The 21380-nt window shown below is 39.3% G+C and overlaps 1 protein-coding gene across 3 annotated transcripts in view; it reads left to right on the plus strand.

Moving 5' to 3' along the window:
- XKR4 (XK related 4) overlaps nucleotides 1-21380 on the plus strand; it is a 426854-nt gene that overhangs the window by 237894 nt on the left and 167580 nt on the right. For all 3 annotated transcript variants that reach the window (XR_004385615.1, XR_004385616.1, XM_032882565.1), the window contains exon 2: nucleotides 15595-15794. Coding sequence is in view for 1 of the 3 variants with exons in the window: in XM_032882565.1 (XP_032738456.1) it covers nucleotides 15595-15794 (200 nt within the window). In the remaining 2 variants the exon portion in view is untranslated. The remainder of the gene's footprint in view (nucleotides 1-15594; nucleotides 15795-21380) is intronic.

Below are 21380 nucleotides of genomic sequence, written 5' to 3' on the forward strand. Positions count from 1 at the left end.
CAAACTCTGGCCTGTGGAGACTTTCAGCGATTCATTCTCAGAAATTAGGTGCTCAGGGTGAAGCTGTGATAAACTCTGGACTAAACTGACCAATGTAAGCTTGGAGGCGGCAAGCACTTTATGTTCTCCTCTCAGAATCTTTCTATATGGGGCACAAACTCATGGCTTCAGGGGAAAGTGAAGCCTGTCAACTCACATGCGAAGGTCTCCTATGCACAAGCAATGAAATATGAAATACTTTAGACTCACTCCGTCCAGACCTGCAGTTCTTTTGTTCCCCTATCTTTCCACAGCACTATACTTTATGCTATTGAACTCTGCCAAGATTCTGCATGAATGAATAAATAAATAATCAAGTTATAATAACAATAATATATTTTTTAAAAAAGACTTTATTTATTTATTTGTGAGAGAGATAGAGAACATGAGTGGGGCAGGGAGGGGTAGAGGGAGAGAGAGAAGCAGACTCCCTGATGAGCAGGGAGCCCAATGGGGGCTCAATCCCAGGACCCTGAGATCAAGACCTGAGCTGAAGGTAGATACTTAACCAACTGAGCCAACCAGGTGCCCCAATATAATGTGTCTTAAAGACAATGCAAAATGATTGCATCTGGACCTGAATTCAATGGCGATGTTGAAACCAATCCCTATCACATACATCTGCTTGTGGACAGTTCAGACAGGACTCCAGAGCCACCTAAGATCACTGCACACCCTGAACGGTAATAAGCTATCTGTGGTTTGCTTCCTCATTCTCCTTCCACCCTACTTGGCCATATAGTAGATGTAACAGGTCAGATGCCCTGGCCTATGGATTTCTCAGTTAGCTTTTAAAACTATGAATGTACATAAGTCTGCTAAACTCAAGGACTTATAAGTTGCAGGGCATTATCTTATCTTTTAAAAAGAATGAAACATTTCACACACATACACACACACACACACACACACGCGCACACAGAACTTTCCTTGTTTGTCATAAAATCAATCCAACAGGGCTTAAGATGAAGATTCCATCACGATCACATTTCCTGAGGAGTAAAACAAATATTCTGTTAACCTGTCTTTTTTTTAAATATGGTTAATAATTTCTGAGACACCTGGGTGGCTCAGTCTGTTAAGTATCCAACTATTGATTTCAGCTCAGGTACTGGGATGGAGCCCCACATTGAGCTCCATGCAGAGCAGGAAGTCTGCTCCAGATCCATTCTCTCTCTCCCTCTGCCCTCCCCCCACCGCTCACATACACACACAATCTCTAAAATAAATAAATAAATCTTTAAAAAGCATATGGTTAATAATTTCTGCCAGTAGCCTATTAATCATTGGAAAGCCTGAATTTAACTTATACTATGCCAATAGTATGCTACATTTTCTCTGAGCCACTCTTCTCCATTTTAACACATAATTTACTATTACTATATTAGTATATTAGAACTCTAAAGAAAAAAACTCATTTGGGGAGAGAAGCATCTTTTGTTCTCTCTGAGGACTAGGTACCACCTGGTAGGAGGTGTAAGAAAGAGTAAAGAAACTTCCTTTCAAGTTTAACAGCTTTCTTGCCTGTTTCAGCTGAATGTACCATGTCTCCTAAGAGGCTCTGGCTATGCTGCTCTTTACAGGGAAAATTATTTGGTAGAGGAAAAAAAAAAAACTCTATGATTTCCTACTCTAAATTTGAGGAAATATGTGAAAAATACCTATTTACGCATTAAGTATATGAGAAGAATGCATGAAAATTACACAAAACAAAAATAACCATATCCCACACATAAATTTTATTTTCACAGAACATTAAAAATAATTAAAAAGGCCTTTTATCAATCACATTAAGTGTGATTTTGCTTTGCTTAAGATCATACTATGTAAGAATATTATATACCATGATATGCAGCTAATAGAGTACTATTCTTCTCGGAGGACCCACATTCATTCTAATTATCTGAACAGGAGATAGAGATGACAGAAATACAGCTCAGGGGTCAAATATATGTGTAGAAATCCACAACCTTGTTAGTCTGAGAGACAGTGTTGCCCTTGTGGGGGGGGAAGAAATGAAGTGTGGTAAATGAGGAGAAAGTATTCATGCTCTTGTCCCCTTCAAGGATTTCCTGGGAGACCCTGAGTATAGTCTTCCATTTTTCTTACTGCAAATATTCTTATCATGTAGCTGAGAGGCACGCCACACACGCTCATGGGTTTGGGTGTGCTCTTGCACTTCTGGTGAGAGAAGGCACACCCAGGGCTCTGTGATAATGAAGAGCAGGGTGGTGTGAGGAGGTGGCTCTGCAGCGGGGGTGACAGTTCACTCGGGTCTTCTCAGGGTGAGGCACAGCCCAGACTATCTTCTCATAGCTGTGACCCCTTTTGTTTCTCAAGTGCAAGGTCATCCAATTTATTCTCTCCCCTGTAACACACACTTTTCCCTCCTTTGGATGATTGATGGGACATAGAATCTAATTTTGAAACAATTGCCACTAGGAAAATCTTCCATCATGGAAATGTAGGCCACAAGTTTTAGTCATTTTGGCTATCATTCAGCGTGAACTGAGACCTGATGTTTTGGTGTTTAAAAAAGTGATTGTTGTGTCCTTATTCCTCAATATATCCAAAAAAGGGCTTCTTAGGATGACAAATCATACTATTTTGTTACTTATCAGTCCCTACTGTTGGGAGATAAATGTATACACACGTGGGTGTATGTATCGTAGATGCATATACATACATAGTGCAAAACTGCCTTTGTAACCAGGCAACAAGAAAATACAACTTGCTGGAATTACTATTTATTAATGTTGTTTCTTTGAAACTCTGCACTTTTCAGATAGTAAAAATAACAACAGTCAACAGCTAATATGTTTAATGTGCTAGAAGATAGAGGAAGAATTTAGTGTTAGAATATGTATGCATTATAACCTCATAGCTAGTAATGATTTCTGATTCAGCTCTTGACATGTCAGCAGTGAGCATTTGATTAAATATTATTTAAGGACTGAACTACCTGAAACAACAGTAATACACACTTCATTTCCTCACAAGTTATTGAAAGGTTATCTCAGTCACATTTAATTTCAGATTAAACACATATATAATGCTTGACATGATGAGTCCATGTTTGGACTTTTCCTCTCAAGTTTATTGCTTTTGTCGTGTTATGTTTGGGTCTCAAGTGGGTATTGTGGGAGGCTGTGACATTAGTCCAGGTTGCTCTTGACACTTGGAAAATAATGATGAGAAGGAGATAAGAATTTCAATTCAATCGCAATCCTCAGAAAATCAATGGACTTGAATTCGTGTCCAGGTGTGTGGAGGGGGTGGGTTATGTGTGGGTGTCTGTGTGCACAGCATGGTGGGATTTAGGTAGGTGCGTTTGTATTCACAGCTTCAAAATTGCTGAGGAAATGGCAAAATCAAGATTTTGTTGGGGTTTCTGCGTGGCTCAGTGGGATAAGCCTCTGCCTTTGGCTCAGGTCATGTTCTCAGAGTCCTGGGATGGAGTCCCGCATCGGGCTCTCTGCTCAGCGGGGAGCCTGCTTCCCACCCCACTCCCCGCCTGCTGCTCTGCCTACTTGGGATCTCTCTCTCTCTGTCAAACAAATGAATAAAATCTTTTAAAAAAATAAAAATAATTAAAAGAAAAGATTTTTGTTAGAGTGAGATTATGTTGACAAAGTTGGTGCAGAATTCCTGGTGACATTTTGTGAGGTAAGGAAAATTATATCTTCCATTAGCGTACTTCCTAAGGCAATAAATAAGAAGAATGACCCTATCAGAAAATGAATCAGTCATATAGTAAGAGCAGCAAATGTCATCTGGACGTATTTACCTCAAAGGAGGAGGTGAAGCATATTAATATTTCCGAGTGGGCTTTTATTGGGAACATCTCCTATTAGCACTAATGAGAGCTGTTTAGTTAAGCCACTGCTTTCTCTTGCTCAAGGCATATTTCATCCTCAATGCTAAAGCTTTGAAACTTTTTTCCCCTCTTACATGAAACTCTGGTAATTATGCTAAATGTTCAATTGTAAATATGGCTTCCTATGAGTCCTCCCTGCCATGTGTATGAATATCTAAAAAGAACTGAGGCTTTTCATTACTATGTACTTCCCTGGTCACCAAAGCCCCTTGCAGAGATAATCTTTCTTTCATCAATACAGAAAAGCCAAAACCCAAGAGGAAAATCTGAGTGAGTCCTTCTACTCCTCATCTGGACCCCAACCTGAATTCCCTTGATACTCAGAAGGTCTAGAAATTGTCTTGTTTCTCAGTAGAGTGGCAATCTTTTCCATCTGCCCTTCTGGAAGACCAAGCAAAGGCTACATCCAATGTAATGGAAACACTCTCTAGAATAAAATGCTGAAGGAAAATGAGAAGAATTGAAGACAAAAAACTACCTTCAGTTATTAGGATTAAGAATATGATTATTTTAGGGGCACCTGGGTGGCTCAGTGGGTTAAAGCCTCTGCCTTCGGCTCAGGTCATGATCCCAGGGTCCTGGGATCGAGCCCCGCATCGGGCTCTCTGCTCAGTGGGGAGCCTGCTTCCTCCTCTCTCTCTCTGCCTGCCTCTCTGCCTACTTGTGATCTGTCTGTCAAATAAATAAATAAATAAATCTTTAAAAAAAAAGAATATGATTATTCTAGAAGAACCCAGAATATCAATAACCTTGAAGAGTAGCGACATTCCTCTTGTGAGTCAGGCACATGTGTAAGACATATCTTCTCATTCACCCCTCTCAGCAGCCTGTCAGGAGGGATGGTTTCCTCTGTCTTCAGATACAAAACTTGGTTCAAAAGCTAAGTGGCTGTAAGAATCAGAGGGGAGAAAATGCTTTCCAGTGAGATGATAATAACACAGATGCCAAAGAGACAAGACTGTTTGACCTTTGCCTTCAGATACAGAAAGAGTCATTTTTCAGTGTCAGAGTAGACATGTGGTTATAAGGCAGTATAAAAGATCTGGATTAGACTAGGAGGGTAGCTCACGACCATGAACTTCTTTGCTATATCTACCCAGTTGCTTGCTTCCAAGAACCATTCAAAAGCTAAGCTGTGGTATCTTATGGGCCAAGCTGTCCCCTTTTCAGTGACTGGAGCACCCAACTGTGTATCTCTGACAGCATTGTGAGCTGAACAGAGCACAGTGGAAGCATTTGTCAGATCAGTAGGGTGAATGTTAAGGGCCATCACAGTGAGGGTCCTTAATGGGCTGGTGACAACAGAGGCCAGTATTGCCATCACATCTGTCCAAGACAGACAGGTGGAATTCATCACCTCTCAAGTTTCTTCTGTCCCTTTTGTGATTCCAAGTGATCTTGTACTTCCACCCCCAGTCAGGAACACTTTGTCTCCTGGGGTTCAGTTCAGAAATGAGGCCTCACATGTAGCACATCCTCAGGTCTCACCAAAAGGATTGTAATTCTTTACAGAAGACCTTTAATTTTGAAAACCTCTTCCTTTTTAGAAACTCAGCTACAGCCTAAGGGTCCTTAACATAGGAAGTAGCTTCAAGACTCTTGGGTTGGTAGATAAAAAACAAACAAACAAACAAAAACACCACCATGGAAGAGTAAACTTGAAAGTTTTGCTTCTGTTTCAGGAATACAACTACTTTTCATTGGAACACGAACGCTTCATCATGTCATTCTAAACTTCTGTAGAAAAGGAACTCCTGGGTCTGTTTCTCTGTATTTACTTCTCAATCTCCTATGCACTTACTAGATAAAAAAACATAATGAAGTCCAGTTTCTTTGAATGATTCAGCATCTTTACCCCTTTGTTAGAACTGAATGGTAAATATTACCAGTTTTCCTTTTTTTTCTGCATTGATTTTTTTTAATTTAATTTTTTTCAGTGCTCCAAAATTGATTCTTTATGCACCACACCCGGTACTCCATGCAGTATGTGCCCACCTTAATACTCACCACCAGGCTCACCCAACACCCACCCTCTCCCCTCCAAAACCCTTAGTTTGTTTCTCAGAGTCCATAGTCTCTCATGATTTCTCTCCCTCTCTGATTTCTCCCAACTCACTTCTCTCCATCTCCCAATGCCCTCCATGTTATTCCTTATGCTCCACAAGTAAGTGATGGTTTTTCTCTAGAACAGGTGATATGACCAGTTAGTAGAGTGCTATTTGGGGTTTTTGTCAACATTGACAGAAATTCCTGTCCTGAGAAGTAAATCCTTATAGAATCAGGTCTCCCTGAAGTCAAACATTGCCATATGGTCTGTGGAAGCAAAAGGTAGTCAAATGTTGAGTAAAAGCTGAAGAGCTGAAGACTTCTCTTGGGGGCTTGCTTTACATCAGGAAGGCAGGAGTCAGCACAGCCCATATAGGAGGTAGCAGAGGGGAAAGAATGACACTGAAATATAAATTTATGTTTTCATCCCTCATTCACCAGGGGCAAATTTTTCTTACCACACCATGAGGAATAAATGGGAATGTGTTACACATAGTACATGTTTATGCTCATGTTCATTGATTTGTTCTATTTCAACCTCCCCTTCTGGTAGCAGATGAAAAATAAGTTAAAAAATAATATGGCCAAAATCTATTATACTATTAACATATTGACGAGATGGAAGAAATCCAATTGTGATTGCAAATCCTCCTTATTCTTACCATTTTTCAGAACATGAATTTGAGGAAAAAATCCAAGCTAACATTTCCTCATGACTAAGTTATGGGCATAAGAATCCTGAGGTCTATCATTGCTGATTTAGAGAAAGTAGAAAACTGTCCTGATATTGCATAACATTTGGGACAGCACTAATCTTAGCTAAATATCATAAGCCATTGTGTTCTTCCAACCAGAAATGAAAATTGATATGACATAGGCTATTTATCAATCTGATAGAAGTAACGAACTATAAAGAAATACAATTGGATATTTTCTTTTCCCCAATTCAATTCAATACACACTTTTGAAAGCCTGCATGAACAAAAGTAGTGCTAAATGGGATAGCTTCAATGATGAAAGGGTACACTCCAGCCTGGGAGGGCTTGGGATAGAAGCCAACATGCAAGCAAATAATCGCAATGCGGTGAGATACCTGCAGGATTAAAGGTAACGACAAAGTCAGGTGTAGGGAAGGATTCTTGGTTGCTGATTCCCAAGGACGGTATTCTGACGTGAGATATATCACTAGGGTTTTGAAACACAAAAAATTAATTTCCTTAGTAGAGAAAAGAAAAGAGGGAAGGCCATTCTAAGAAAAGTTAACATGAATGTGCAAAATACTTTCAGGCCTAGAAAACTACAGATGCAAAGGCACTTATTATCATATCAGAACATAGGATTATCGCACCCCATCTTTCTGCCTTTGCATATGGAGCTCACTTGGCCTGAAAATAGTTTTGTTTTGTTTTGGTTTTTTACCATTCTTGGTTTATAGATGTTTGAACTCTGTATGTGCATTACTGGAAGACATGGTTTTGTGTTCTAGTAAACAAACTCCATAATGCCAGATGCTTTTTTTCTTGTATTCCTTAGGAACAAGCCTACCACCATCATCAGGTTAACTGTGAGCTCCCAGTGCTCCAGAAACAAGTATTGCACCACAAGAGTTCGAGTCCCCATGGACCACAGACCTGGGAGATCCATTTGTAGCTTTTTAGCCTGTGGCTGGAGAACTTAGAGTACGCATAATCTCCTCCTCGGGTGAAAACTAGTAGTAAAATAACTCAAGAAGGCATTTCTGGAAGCTTAGTGCCTTTTTTGATGCCATGGGGGTCCTGGATTTTAAACTTCTGTGATAATTGCAAGGAAGTTGAGCATTAGAATCATTAATTTGTTCACTCAAAAGGCAAAGGCTGTCATTGTTGTCTTCACAATTATCCAGTTTTGATGCATTTTGACCACCAATAGCACTGGCAGTCTAGTTAATGTCAGATCTTCTCTTACCCAGAGTATTGCAATAGTCTTCCAGCTAATGTCCCTATCTACCCCCTTGCCCTCCTGCCCTCTTCATTTCATACAATAACCAATTTTGCTACAATACAAATCAGATTTCTCATGTTTTTGCTTAAAACTCTACAGCAAATTCCATCGCCCTTACCGAAAAACACAACATTGCAAACATGACATATGTTTAATACATACTCATTGAATGAATAAAATGACATTAATTAATTGAGTGCCTATGAATCACAAGAAAAGCTTGATATAGGGGCACAAAGACAGTGACATTCTTTTCTCTCCAGAGGTTTATATTTAGGGATGTGAATTCACAAATAAATGAATACAAAAATAATATTAACTTTTTCCGGTCAAAGCCTAAATAAAAATAGTTTGGGCACAAACAATGAAATGGCCAGTTCTCCCTGGTTGGTAACAGAAGGCGAGGGATTTGAGTCATAAAATAGTAGAAATTCCAGGATATTAGGGTATAAAGAGGCTTTCCAGGCAAGAGAACCACAGGAACACATGTATTGAGGTCTGAATTCATAGCCAAAGAACAGCAAGTGCCTTAATATGGTAAGACACAGGACATAAGATGAAAGGGGGGCAGGAGGGTTCAGAGGGTAAAAGTTAGGTTAGAAAAGATACATTAAAAGCCTTAAATGTCTATCTTTCATTGCTTGAGTTTACTGTGTATCTTCTAAGCAATGGGGAGTCACTAAGGTTTTTAAGATGGGAGAAATTAGATTCAATTTATACATCCAGAAGCACTGGGAAGGGTCCATTAGAGAATTCAAAGTTGATTAATAGTAAGAACTGACTTTTATTGAATGCCTGTTATTTACTAGGCTCTGTGCTAGGTCCTTTACTTTTACTTCATTTAATTCTCAGATCAGCCTATGCAATTGGTACTGTTCTCATCCCCCTTTAGAGATGGAAAGCTAAGGCAGAGAGAAGTCAAGGCTAAAGTCATACTGTAGTAGGTTACAGAACAAAAATAGAAATCCAGAGAATCAGACTTTAGAAAACAGAGGAGAAAATATATTAAGGAGATAAAGTTCCAGAACATAGTCTGTTATCAAATGAAAGGGGTAAAGGAAGGAGGGATAGGAGCCTCACATGCTCGCTAGGATTTTAGCTTGGATTACTCATGTATGGCTGTGTAGATTACTATGTACATGGTGGGACAAATTTAGAAGAAAAGATAATAAGACATTTTAAATATATTTGTTTTTATATGCCTGTTGGAAATCTGGAAAGCATATAGGCATACAAGAAAGAAGATGGACATACAGGTTTGGATTTCAGTAGGGTAGAACAAGCAGATTTGGAACAGGGGAGGTGAGGTCATAGGGTAAACAAGATCAAATATCAGTAGAAGAGTGCTACTGGTTGAATTGTGTCCCCCTAAAAGATGTTGAATTCCTAACACCCTGTACCTGTGAATATAGTCTTATTTGAAACATAATAAGGTCTTTGCAGATGATCAAATTAAGATGAGGTCATTAAGGTGGGTCCTAAATCAATATGTCTGTGTGTTTATGAAAAGAAGAAATTTGGACTCAGATGCACAGACATGGAGAACACCATGCACAGATGAAAACAGAGAGCAGGGTGATGCGTCCACAATCAAAGGAATATCACAGAGTGCCAGCAAACCACCAGAAACTAAGGGAAAGTCATGTTACAGAGTCTCCTTCACAGCCTCAGAAGGAACCAAACCTTCCAACAGTTTGATCATGGATTTCTAGCCTCCAGAACTGGGAGACAATACATTTCTGTTATTTAGGCTAACAGTTTGTCATACTTTGTTCTAGCAAAGTAATACAAACCGGGAGAGCATGAAAGAGGGAGTGATTATTGATAATGACTGAGCAGATACTGTCAGTTCAAAAATGAGTTTCCAGTCAAAGAAGCAGGAAAGATATTCCAAGGAAAAAAGGTGCTTATGAAAATGGATGGAAGTCTAAGAAAGGATGTTCCAGCAGTTTGCTCTGAAGTGATCACAAGCTGCAGCTGTGGAGTCGTGAGAACACAGTGATCTGTTCATAAAAGTTCCTGTAAACAGCACTCTAAAATTTCATCTTATAATTGACAGAGAGCAATCTGAGACCCAAAGGAATGATTAAATCTGGTTTTGTTTTGTTTTGTTTTAAAATGCTCCTGTTCTGTAAATACAGTGGCAGTGGCAGCATAGTTTTTGAACCTACCAAAATGATCCCATTAAAATAGAGCAAAATTGAAGGATCATGAACAATACCTGCAAATAAAACTCAGTGCTGAGAAATCCCCTAATTACCAAGGGACAAATGAGGGACAGCTCTTAAGAGCCTTGTGATATTGGCAACTATGCAGGAAGCGGCAGAGGGAAGGACTTGAGAATAGAAAAACCTCCAAATTCCTAACAGCCAATCACTGGAAAGTGGAGTGTGCCTTCTAGGAGAAGGACCTAGAAATGTGTTCTCAATGATCCAATGCAAGTGTGAGTCCATAGGGACTGTAATGAAATAATATCTGAAGCTTTTGGAGCAGTCTCATTACACACAGACTGAAGACCCTTCCAAAACAAGGCTCCACATTGCAGAGAATCTGCTGGGAATAGATTCCAACTTGAGCATGACAAGGACAGCCATGAGAAATAAAGGAGAAGGTCCAACTTCAAAGGAAGGGGCAGGAGAACAGAGGCAGCTGATGTCAGAAAATTGACAAGTGATATTCTTTTTTGTCACCCATGAGAATAAAAGAGGAATGACCTCTGGAGCTATGACAACAGCTACACCATCCTGGCCCCCTTACACCTCCTAAAACTATGTAAAAACTAAACTAACTCATTTTTAAACTCAGCAATGAGAAAAAAATCAAAACTATTATAAGGAAAAGAGAATAGAAAAAATGATGATGGGGGCACCTGGGGTGCTCTGTTGGTTGGACAACTGCCATTGGCTCGGGTCATGATCCTGGAGTCCCGGGATCGAGTCCCACATAGGTCTCCCTGTTTGGCAGGGAGTCTGCTTCTCCCGCAGACCTCTCTCCTCTCATTCTCTCTCTCTCTCTCTCAAATAAATAAAATAAAATCTTTAAAAACAAAAAGAAAAAGAAAAAATGATGATGTTCTTACAGATAATGAAACCATACCAAGAAAAAATGTAGAAAACAGATAAAAACCATAAACAAATATTTCAAAATGAGTTGAAAGAAATTAGGAGAATTATAAAAGTTATGAAAGAATGATATAAATTAGAATTAGAAAAAAATTTAAAAAGAAATGTATTTACCCCAAAGATACAGATGTAGTGAAAAGAAGGGCCATCTGTACCCCAATGTTTATAGCAGCAACGGCCATGGTCGCCAAACTGTGGAAGGAACCAAGATGCCCTTCAACAGACGAATGGATAAGGAAGATGTGGTCCATATACGCTATGGAGTATTATGCCTCCATCAGAAAGGATGAATACCCAACTTTTGTAGCAACATGGACGGGACTGGAAGAGATTATGCTGAGTGAAATAAGTCAAGCAGAGAGAGTCAATTATATGGTTTCACTTATTTGTGGAGCATAACAAATAGCATGGAGGACAAGGGGAGTTAGAGAGGAGAAGGGAGTTGAGGGAAATTGGAAGGGGAAGTGAACCATGAAAGGCTATGGACTCTGAAAAACAATCTGAGGGTTTTGAAGGGGCGGGGGATGGGAGGTTGGGGGAACCAGGTGATGGGTATTGGAGAGGGCACGGATTGCATAGAGCACTGGGTGTGGTGCAAAAACAATGAATACTGTTATGCTGAAAATAAATTTTAAAAAAATTTAAAAAAAAGAAATATATAGAAAAAAGTAAGATTTGACAAGAAAGATGATATAACCCAATACAGAATTCTAATATTTTTAAAAGAAGCTCAGAAATGAAAACTCTACTAGTAGGGGTGTGATGACCCTCAAATACCATAACTAGAAGATAAAAGGGAAACTTGATGCAGAAGAGCCCATATCAAGATATATCCTAATAAAACCATAGGTCTTCAAAAAGAACCAAATATTCCTGAGACATCTAAACAAAAATTCAAATTCTTTACAAGAGAAAGAATATCAGATTTTTATCAAACTTCCATGACAACACTTCAGGCTAGTAAGCAATGAGATAATAGATTTAATAGACTAAAATAAATAAACTGCAGATCTTCAATTTTATATGGAATATGCATGGATTTTACAGCCATCCAACCTGACCCTCCAATGCAAAGATTTCCCCAGATATTCTGCTTTTTTCATTGGTATATCTCTATCATCCGCCCATCTTGGTATCACAAAACCTTTACGTCTGGTAGGTGAAGTTCTTTCACAGACTCTAGAAATGGGCACCAATTTTCATAAAAAATTGTGCGACTTCAGGGTCCTCTTAATAGATGAAAACTTATTCCCATGCAAGTCAAGATTGGTAACCGCATGCTGTTATAAATATGCAAGAATTCTAAGAATATTGTTACAATGTACCTTTCTTAGGGGATCTACTAGAGAATAAGCTTCAGACCACCAAACATACTGCAGAGTCATTGACATAACAGCCAACAACAACAGCAACAAAAAAAGTGATATGAGTAGCTTTGTTTCAAAGCAACCTTGAAAAAGAAACAGAAAGGTGAAAGCAACACAATTCTGGACTTCAAGTTATATTACAAAGCTTTAGTAATCAAAACAGTATGGCACTGTCACAAAAATAGACACAGAGATCAATGGAACACAATAAAAGAAAACCCACAGATAAACCCACAACTATATGGTCAATTAACCTTTGACAAAACAGGAAAGACTATCCAATGGGAAAAAGACAATTTCTTCAATAAATGGTGTTGGGAAAACTGGACAGCAACATTCAAAAGAATGAAACTGGACCATTTTCTTACACTGTACACAAAAATAAATTCAAAATGGATTAAAGATCTAAATATGAGGGATGAAACAATAAAAATCCTAAAGGAGAACACAGGCAGTAATGTCTTTGACATCAACCATATCAACTTCTTTCTAGATATGTCTCCTGAGGCAAGGGAAACAAAAGCAAAAACAAACTATGGTGACTTCATCAAGATAAAAAGCTTTCACACAGTGAAGGAAACCATGAACAAAACTAAAAGGCAACCTATGGAATGGGAGAAGATATTTGCAAATGATATATCTGATTAAGGGTTAGTATCCAAAATATATAAAGAATTTACAAAAGTTAGTACCCAAAAACTAAATAATCCAATTAAAAAATGGGCAGAGGGCATGAATAGACATTTTTCCAAAGAAGACAAAGAGATGCCCGAGAGACACATGAAACAATGCTCAACATCACTCATCATCAGGGAGATGAAAATCTAAAGTATAAACTCACAGAAAATGGCTAAAATCCACAACATAAGAATCAACAGGTGTTGGCAAGGATGCAGAGGATGGGGAACTTCTTGCACTATTGTTGGTAATGCAAAACTGGTGCAGCCACTCTGGAAAACAGGGTAGAGTTTCCTCAAAAAGTTAAAATAGAACTATCCTATGATCCAGCAATTGCACTACTAGGTATTTACCCAAGAATGTAAAATTACTAATTCAAAGGCATACATGTACCCCAATATTTATAGCACCATTATCTGCACTAGCCAAATTATGGAAGCAACCAAAGTGTCTGTTGACTGATGAATGGATAAAGGAGATGTGATAAATAGATATATATCATTTGCATTCACACACACACAGACAGACACACACACACAGGAATATTACTCAGCCATAAAAAAGAATGAAATCTTGCCATTTGCAACAATGCAGATAGAACTAGAAAGTATTACAATAAGAAAAAAAGTCAATTATGGAAAGATAGAAACCACATGATTTCACTCATATGTGGAATTTAAGAAACAAAGCAAAGGAGCAAAGGAGAAAAAGAGAGGGACAAACCAAGAAACAGACTCTCAACTATAGAAAACAAACTGATGGTTACCATGGGACAGGTGGGTGGGGAGATGGGCTAAATAGTTGATGGGGATTAAGGAGTTCCCTTGTCGTGATAAGCACTGGGTGTTGTATGGAATTGTTGAATCACTGTGTTGTACACCTGAAACTAATATTACACTGTAGGTTAACTAACTGAAATTTAAACAAAAACTTTGAAAAAAATTTAAAGGATGATAGACTCAGAATATCACCATTTCACAACCGCTAATGAATGAATGGATCTAGGAAATGATCATTAGTGGATGATGACATCATAAAGGAGAATATTGAGATCTCCTCAAGAAAGTAGTCAACATCACCTAATAAAAAATGATCAAACTTGAATCTGGGGCTGCCTGGGTTGGCTCAGTTGCTAAGCGTCTGCCTTTGGCTCAGGTCATGATTCCAAGGTCCTGGGATCGACCCCTCCATCAGCTCTCTGCTCAGGGGGAAGCCTGCTTCTCCCTCTTCCACTCCCTCTGCTTCTGTTCCCTCTCTCGCTGTGTCTCCTGCTGTCAAATAAATAAATTAAATTTAAAAAAAAAATTGAATCTGACCAACACTGACTGAAGAAAACAGAAAGGACAAATGTAACCATACCACATGTATGCAATCATCAAAGCCAAGACAGTGAGAAATAGGTGGGAAATGAAAAAAAAAATGAAAGAGTAATAATGGTGTGTAAAAGAGACTTAAAATACATATCAAATAATTATCACATATAGGTCTTGTTTGGAATGTATTTCAAATAAACTCTAAAGAAAATAAGATAATCAGGAAAATATGAAAACTGGGTATTTTTTATAATATTAAATTATACTTATTTGTAATGTTATAATGGTATTGTATTTATGTTTGTCAATTATTTTAAATAAAATACTTTCAGATGAAATAACATGATGCTTAGGATTTGCTTCAAGATTATCTGGTGGGGGAGCACCTGGGTGGCTCAGTGGGTTAGGCCTCTGCCTTCAGCTTGGGTCTTGATCTCAGGGTCCTGGACTCAGGCCCCGCATTCAGGCTCTCTGCTCAGCGGGGAGCCTGCTTCCACCTCTCTCTCTGCCTGCTGCACTGCCTACTTGTGATCTCTCTGTCAAATAAATAAAATAAAATCTTTAAAAAAAAGATTATCTGGTGGCAGGGAGTAAGTGAAGGTATAAATAAAAAATAATGTATGTATTGTGCATACATGTATCAATAATTACTTAATTTGGTTGATGCATATAGTGAACTCAATACACTATTTTTTCTCTTTTTGTATATGTTTGAAATTTTTAATAATAAAACAGTTTTTAGAAGACATCAAGAGTGTTTAAAAGCACATGCACTCTAATACTTTAGACTTGCATTGTGCCCTAAGAGAAATCCATCCCCTGAGTACCACTGAGCACATAAAGAAACTGAACAGAAAGGGTGTGTATAGATTGTAAAAGTGGAAAATCCCTTCTATACCTGAGTTTCTGACACATTTCACCTCACTCTTGATATTTCAAGTCAGTGGATTGCCTTTAATGAGGCCGAAGATTGCAAGGACTTCTCAAAGCTCACATTTAAGAAAAAGGGTGCTTGCTAAGCAGTTATCTTTGGGTCTTAAATTAATAAGCCGCTAAAGCAACTGTTTCTTGTGTGCTTGTGTATAGTGGCTTGCAGAAAAGAAAAGCAGCCTTGGTGTTTGAATTATAAATGATCACTCATTTCTTTCTTCTTCTCCATGTTTTCTTTCTAGATATTTCCACACAATCTACTTAGGTATTCGAAGTCGACAGAGTGGGGAGAATGACAGATGGAGGTTTTACTGGAAAATGGTGTATGAGTATGCAGATGTGAGTATGCTGCATTTGCTAGCCACCTTTCTGGAAAGTGCTCCACAGCTGGTCCTGCAGCTCTGCATTATCGTACAGACTCATAGCTTACAGGCCCTCCAAGGTAAGGGCTTGTAATTTGGTTTCTGACTCTGGGGAGACTGGCTGTTTTTGTCACAATCCAAAAACTGTTCTAATGCCCTTTATTGACAGAGGCCATGGTTGTCCCTATTCTATGTCTGCTATTTGACATGAGAATTTGTGAATGATGACTATTTTCTTCTTCACGATTACTTGTGAAAGCTAATTTGCAGAGACAATTTTTTTTTTTTTTTGCCTTCAAGCTGCTATCTGAGTAGGAAAAATATTTCTATGATTTTACGTTTGGTCAGAATGAAAATAGAGGCAACTGGGTTTTTCTGGCTTGTGTGATAGAGTACTTTCAAAAACCTTGAAAAAAAATCCTAGTTCTCTCTCTTTCTAATAATATTCATGCACATATTTGAATATGAGGGTAATCTCTATCATTTCCTTCTGACATTAAGAAACAGAGAGAGATTAAAAGAAAATGGTAGATTACCACAATACTGGTTTTAAAGTCATAGGAGAAAAAATGTCAATATTTAACAATACATTGTTTATGTACTACTAAGTTTTATAAAATGAATATATTCAGATTAATATTTTTGTGTTTCGCTGTCTTGTTTGATAACCTCATCAGTTAGACTGTCGCTTATCTGCCCTGATGTTTCCTTAGGCTCTGCTATTCAAATCTTTTCTAGCAGCAAGAAGATCAGACAGACCAGTGGGTGCAGAGGTGAATAAATGGGTGGATGGATAGCCATGTTCTAAATAAGCAGTTTCCTGGCAATTTGTCTATCCTATAACTAAATAGATTTTGTGAATCATTAACATATTATAACATGCTCATTTTATTTCCATCTCATTTAGAGCCTTGGCTGTGTCTTCCTCTATGTGCATGCACGTTGGTGTCCCATTCTGAGCCATGCTCTAACTTGAGATTTGATCTAGTTGGTCCAGGAATCTCTACAGTGTCTTTATAACATTTTATAGCAAATAGCACATTAGTTTAGACTGAGCACATTAATTAGAGAGGTGGGGGGAATATTAGAGGAAAAGAAAAATGGAGCGTGTACTGGTAGCCAGGAACCCGTTTCTTTGTGAATGTCTGGCCAATCCTGGCTCTGCACTGGAATAGCTTTGGTCCAAGGAGTTTGAGAAAAGGGTCAAAGGGATCCATAGGGTGTGATTCACAAATTCTAGAAAGCAAATTGGAAGAAAGAGAAAGTGGTGTGTTAGCACAGAAACAGATGAGTAAAGCCTGGAGAAAACAAGATGTATAAATTAGCTGCAGACGACTGTCTTTAGTGGTGAAAGACCACAGGCTACAGAGGGAGGATCTGGCTTTGGTCACTCACTTCCTTGCTGTGAGACCTTGTGCAGGTCACTTAATGTCTCTGGGCCCCCATTTCTCAAATGTAAAGGTCACCAAGGAAACTAGATGATCTCCAAACTCCTTGGAGCTCTGTTCCATCTTTGCATCTGTGAATGCCCAGTAACCAGCATTACAGGGCCAGAGATATGTATTAGGAAATGGTCTGCAGATGAGGACACATATTTGGAGGCAGCATCAAACTAAATCTCTATCAAAGAATCTGGTACTTATCTCCAGAACAACTTGGCCACCTCTTAGTATAATTATGCAAGAGGAGGAGAACCTGGGTGCCTCAGTTGGTTAAGCGTCTGCCTATAGCTCAGGTCATGATCTCAGGGTCTTGAGATCAAGGCCTTCTCTGTTCAGTGGGGAGTCTGCCTCTCCCTCTCACTCTGATCCTTCTCCCCACTTGTGCTCTTTCTCTTTGTCTCAAATATACAAATAAAATCTTAAAAATAATAATAGTAATTATACAAAAGGAAAACCCGGGCACAAATGTGGAGAGTTGCAAGCTGCCTTCTTGTGACCCAAGATTACTCAGGGTCCCTACTGGTTTTCTAAAAGATTTAGAAAATCATAAAGAAGATTTTAGTCTAAAGATGGTGGACATAGAGCAAGAAAGGCGAGAGAGGGCCTAAGAAAATGAGATCACTTCGGTTGGAGAGTTTTATATAGTTTTATAGAAAAAGAAATAGAAATCAATCCTTACTTTTTCTCAGATTATTCATTCTAAGTCTAGGAATCAAAATTTCTGTTTCACAGGGTTGTGGCTCTTCACTGACACCTGGTGTCCCCAGCTTATCTGTTGAGCTCACATTTGCATGAGGCTTACTATGGGAGCCAGACCTCCTCCTCGTCCTTGGCCAAGGCAAGCCATGCTGTCAAAATTAGGAAGCTGTAGGGGAAATGTGTTCTGTATCACTCCCAAGGTGGTCAAAAGACAAGCTGACTGAAAGATCACTAGGACCAATGCAAGTCATTGAGTGCAGGATGAGGAATTAGTCTTATGGGTGGGTCTTGGTGTTGCCATTTTTTAACAAGGGAAGTGGGCAGAAAGTTATGTCAAAAGACCAAGTAGTGGAAAATACATGACAACAAAAAAACAACCACAAAACCTCCAGCAAATGCAGATGAGCTCAGGAAACACTAAATCAGTTTGCATTTTGTGGAGAAACCTCTCTTCAGAGAGAGCTTCCAAATTCAACCTTCCACTGATAGGTAATCCCACTTAAAATGAACAAGCTTATAAATTAAATGTTGTGAATAAATTACAGGAACAGAGATGTTCCCTTCTAGGAGAAGAAAAATAAAAGTGATAGAAGTTAGTCTGACATATATTTTCATATACATTTATGGTACAAGATTCTTGGGATTTGGGCGCCTGGGTGGCTCAGTGGGTTAAAGCCTCTGCCTTCGGCTCAGGTCATGATCCTGGGGTCCTGAGATCAAGCCCTACATCAGGCTCCCTTCTCAGCGGGGAGCCTGTGTCCCCCTCTCTCTCTGCCTGCCTCTCTGCCTATTTGTGATTTCTGACTGTCAAATAAATAAATAAAATCTTTTTTAAAAAAAAGATTCTTTGGACTTATATATAAAAAAACTTTCTCCAATGGATGCAAATAATCAATAGCATGAACCCTCTGAAGTATTTGCAAATAGCTCTGAATTAAAATCTGTAAAATATTCTTATTTAGCATGTAGAGAGTGGTCCTAAGTCTGCATGTAATTCTTGTATATGCCTCTCTAGAATTATTAGGTTTTTTTTGTTTTTCTTTTTAAAGATTTTATTTATTTATTTGACAGAGAGACATCACAAGTAGGCAGAGAGGAAGGCAGAGAGAGAGGAAGGGAGGCAGGTTCCCCATTGAGCAGAGAGCCCGATGCAGGGCTTGATCCCAGGACCCTGAGATCATGACCTGAGCTAAAGGCAGAGGCCTTAACCCACTGAGCCACCCAGGCGCCCCTAGAATTATTAGTTTTTAAGATTGAAACAATAATGCCTTTTTCTATCAATTTCAACCATCTATTACTCTCTGAAGGACACTCTTTTAAAAACCAGTAAGAAAATCAAAGAGATGTGACATTTTAAAATAGATGCTTAAAAATTGCATTTTCCTTATAAAGTTGGCATCACCTTAAAACACTGTTAGCCACGAAAATCCTTTCTCAGCATTCCTTACTTATTGAATAATTAAGTCAGAGGTGCCTCATTGGATGGGAGGCTGACAGGCTCCATGGTGAACCATGCAAGTAAAGTGTCATGGTTTCTCAGCTGGCACTATCCCAGGAAGGACAAGTTGGCTCCTGCCCTGAGACCAGAAATCAGAATAAGGCAGAAACTTGAAGAAGAACATCCAGTCTTTTCACTCTATGTTATTACCTTAGACACAACGGCTGCCCTTCATTGGATCTGGAGTTTTCCTGTGAAAATCTGTCTCTGAAGTTAAGAAACACTCAAAAGGGTCCAAGTGTACATGCTTAGCTAAGGTGACAGTGCAGAAGTTACCAGTATACACTTCATTATGATTTTCCAATCCAGTTCCACATCCCTGCCAGAAGAAGAAGAGACAGAAAGAGAGAGAAAGAGGGAGAGAGAAATGCAGGAAGGAAGGAAAGAAAGAGGGATGGAGAGAGAGAGGGAGGGAGAAAGACTGGTTGGTAAACCAAGATGGACAATGGTACACCTGTTCATCTTAATTTGAGGACACTGTTCTTGGTGTTAAAGATGCTAAGATGTAGGGGCACCTGGGTGGCTCAGTGGATTAAGCCTCTGCCTTCTGCTTGGGTGGAGATCCCAGGGTCCTGGGATGGAGCACCGCATCACATTGGGCTCTCTGCTCAGCAGGGGGCCTGCTTCCCCCTCTCTCTGCCTGCTTCTCTGCCTACTTTTGATCTCTCTCTCTCTCTCTCTGTGTCAAATAAATAAATAAAAATCTTTCAAAAAAGAATATGTATATCTTTTTAAAAAGATGTTAAGATGTGGTCCGAGGCCTGCCTGTCCTGTTTTCAAGCAACATCTCAAGCCCATCCTGGGCCTTTGATTATATCTAAATGGTACAGGGAAAGGTAAACAGTTGACTGTCTACCTTCTGTAGAAAGAAATTACCCTACCTGGCCTTTTGGATGTAAAATAAACAAGCTGCTCCTGTAGAGTCTCTAAGTCACTTTGAGCTTTGTGAGTGTGATTTTCTGAATACTTGGTTTTGGTTGTGTAGCCTCCCAAGGTGGTGGAGAAGATATTGATGCATATACAAACATGAGTCCACAGGCCTTCCCAAGTGATATAGCATTGCTCAAAGCCTGGATCCATGCTCCAGGGAGCAGCCCAGAGAATGCTGTGCAGGATCATGGCACACCATGTATTTATCCTTTCCAGTGTGTGTGTTTGTGTGTGTGTGTGTGTGTGTGTGTGTGTGTGTGTGTGTGTGTGTAAGCCACAGCCCAGGCTGACCCAGCTCAGTCACCTGGCTCTGGCAGCCAGGTGTGCATGCCCACCAGTGAAACCATCATGAAAAAACACTGATATCTCATAAGGAAACATCTTGGTAAACCAGAAGGAATCAGGCCTTTGTGAGATATAAGTTGGTTGTCAATCTGTGAACCCAAATGTTTCCACTTTTTTCAGCGGCCTTCAGTTCTTCATTTATAATTTCCACATTTACTTGTCGTTACTAGAAAATCTCATTTTACACTTGACATGTACTTAGCTGTGATGTGCAGAGTGAATGACAAACAAATGCCTTCCCCACAGGCCATGTGTCCAGGACAGCTTTGTTGAGCAAGAAAAACACCAACTCCTACTTCGATTCTGATTTTTCAGATCCCAAACCCCACATGTTGCCCCTTTTGCCAACAGTTTATCCTGAATACTTCATGAAAAGAAGAGAGAAAAGCAGGCTGGGAGAAGTTTTTTTAATTATTCTTTTCCTGTCTTGCCTCCCGTGAGACCCCTGAGAAAGTCACAAGTAAAGGGGCTGTCCTCAAACATCTGGTACTGTACCCAGAAAACTCAGGGAACTAAGACGTCCCCAAAGCGAGAAAAACACTTCATTTGTCATGACCTGATGAAGACTTTCAAGACCTAAAATATGGGATGTCCAGTCACTCAACCTCAGGGTCAAACAGGTAGAGTCACACTCCAGTGGTTTACATGGTTCAGGTCAGAGAAGAAACCCAGCTGTCTCCAGGATCAGGGCCTTCCTCCTCTGCCAGATAGCTGTCTCTGCATGTGCCTGACTCCACCTCTGGGATTCTTCA

Source organism: Lontra canadensis, unplaced genomic scaffold (assembly GCF_010015895.1).
Source record: "Lontra canadensis isolate GAN:19392208 unplaced genomic scaffold, GSC_riverotter_1.0 scaffold83, whole genome shotgun sequence".
NCBI lineage: Eukaryota > Metazoa > Chordata > Mammalia > Carnivora > Mustelidae > Lontra > Lontra canadensis.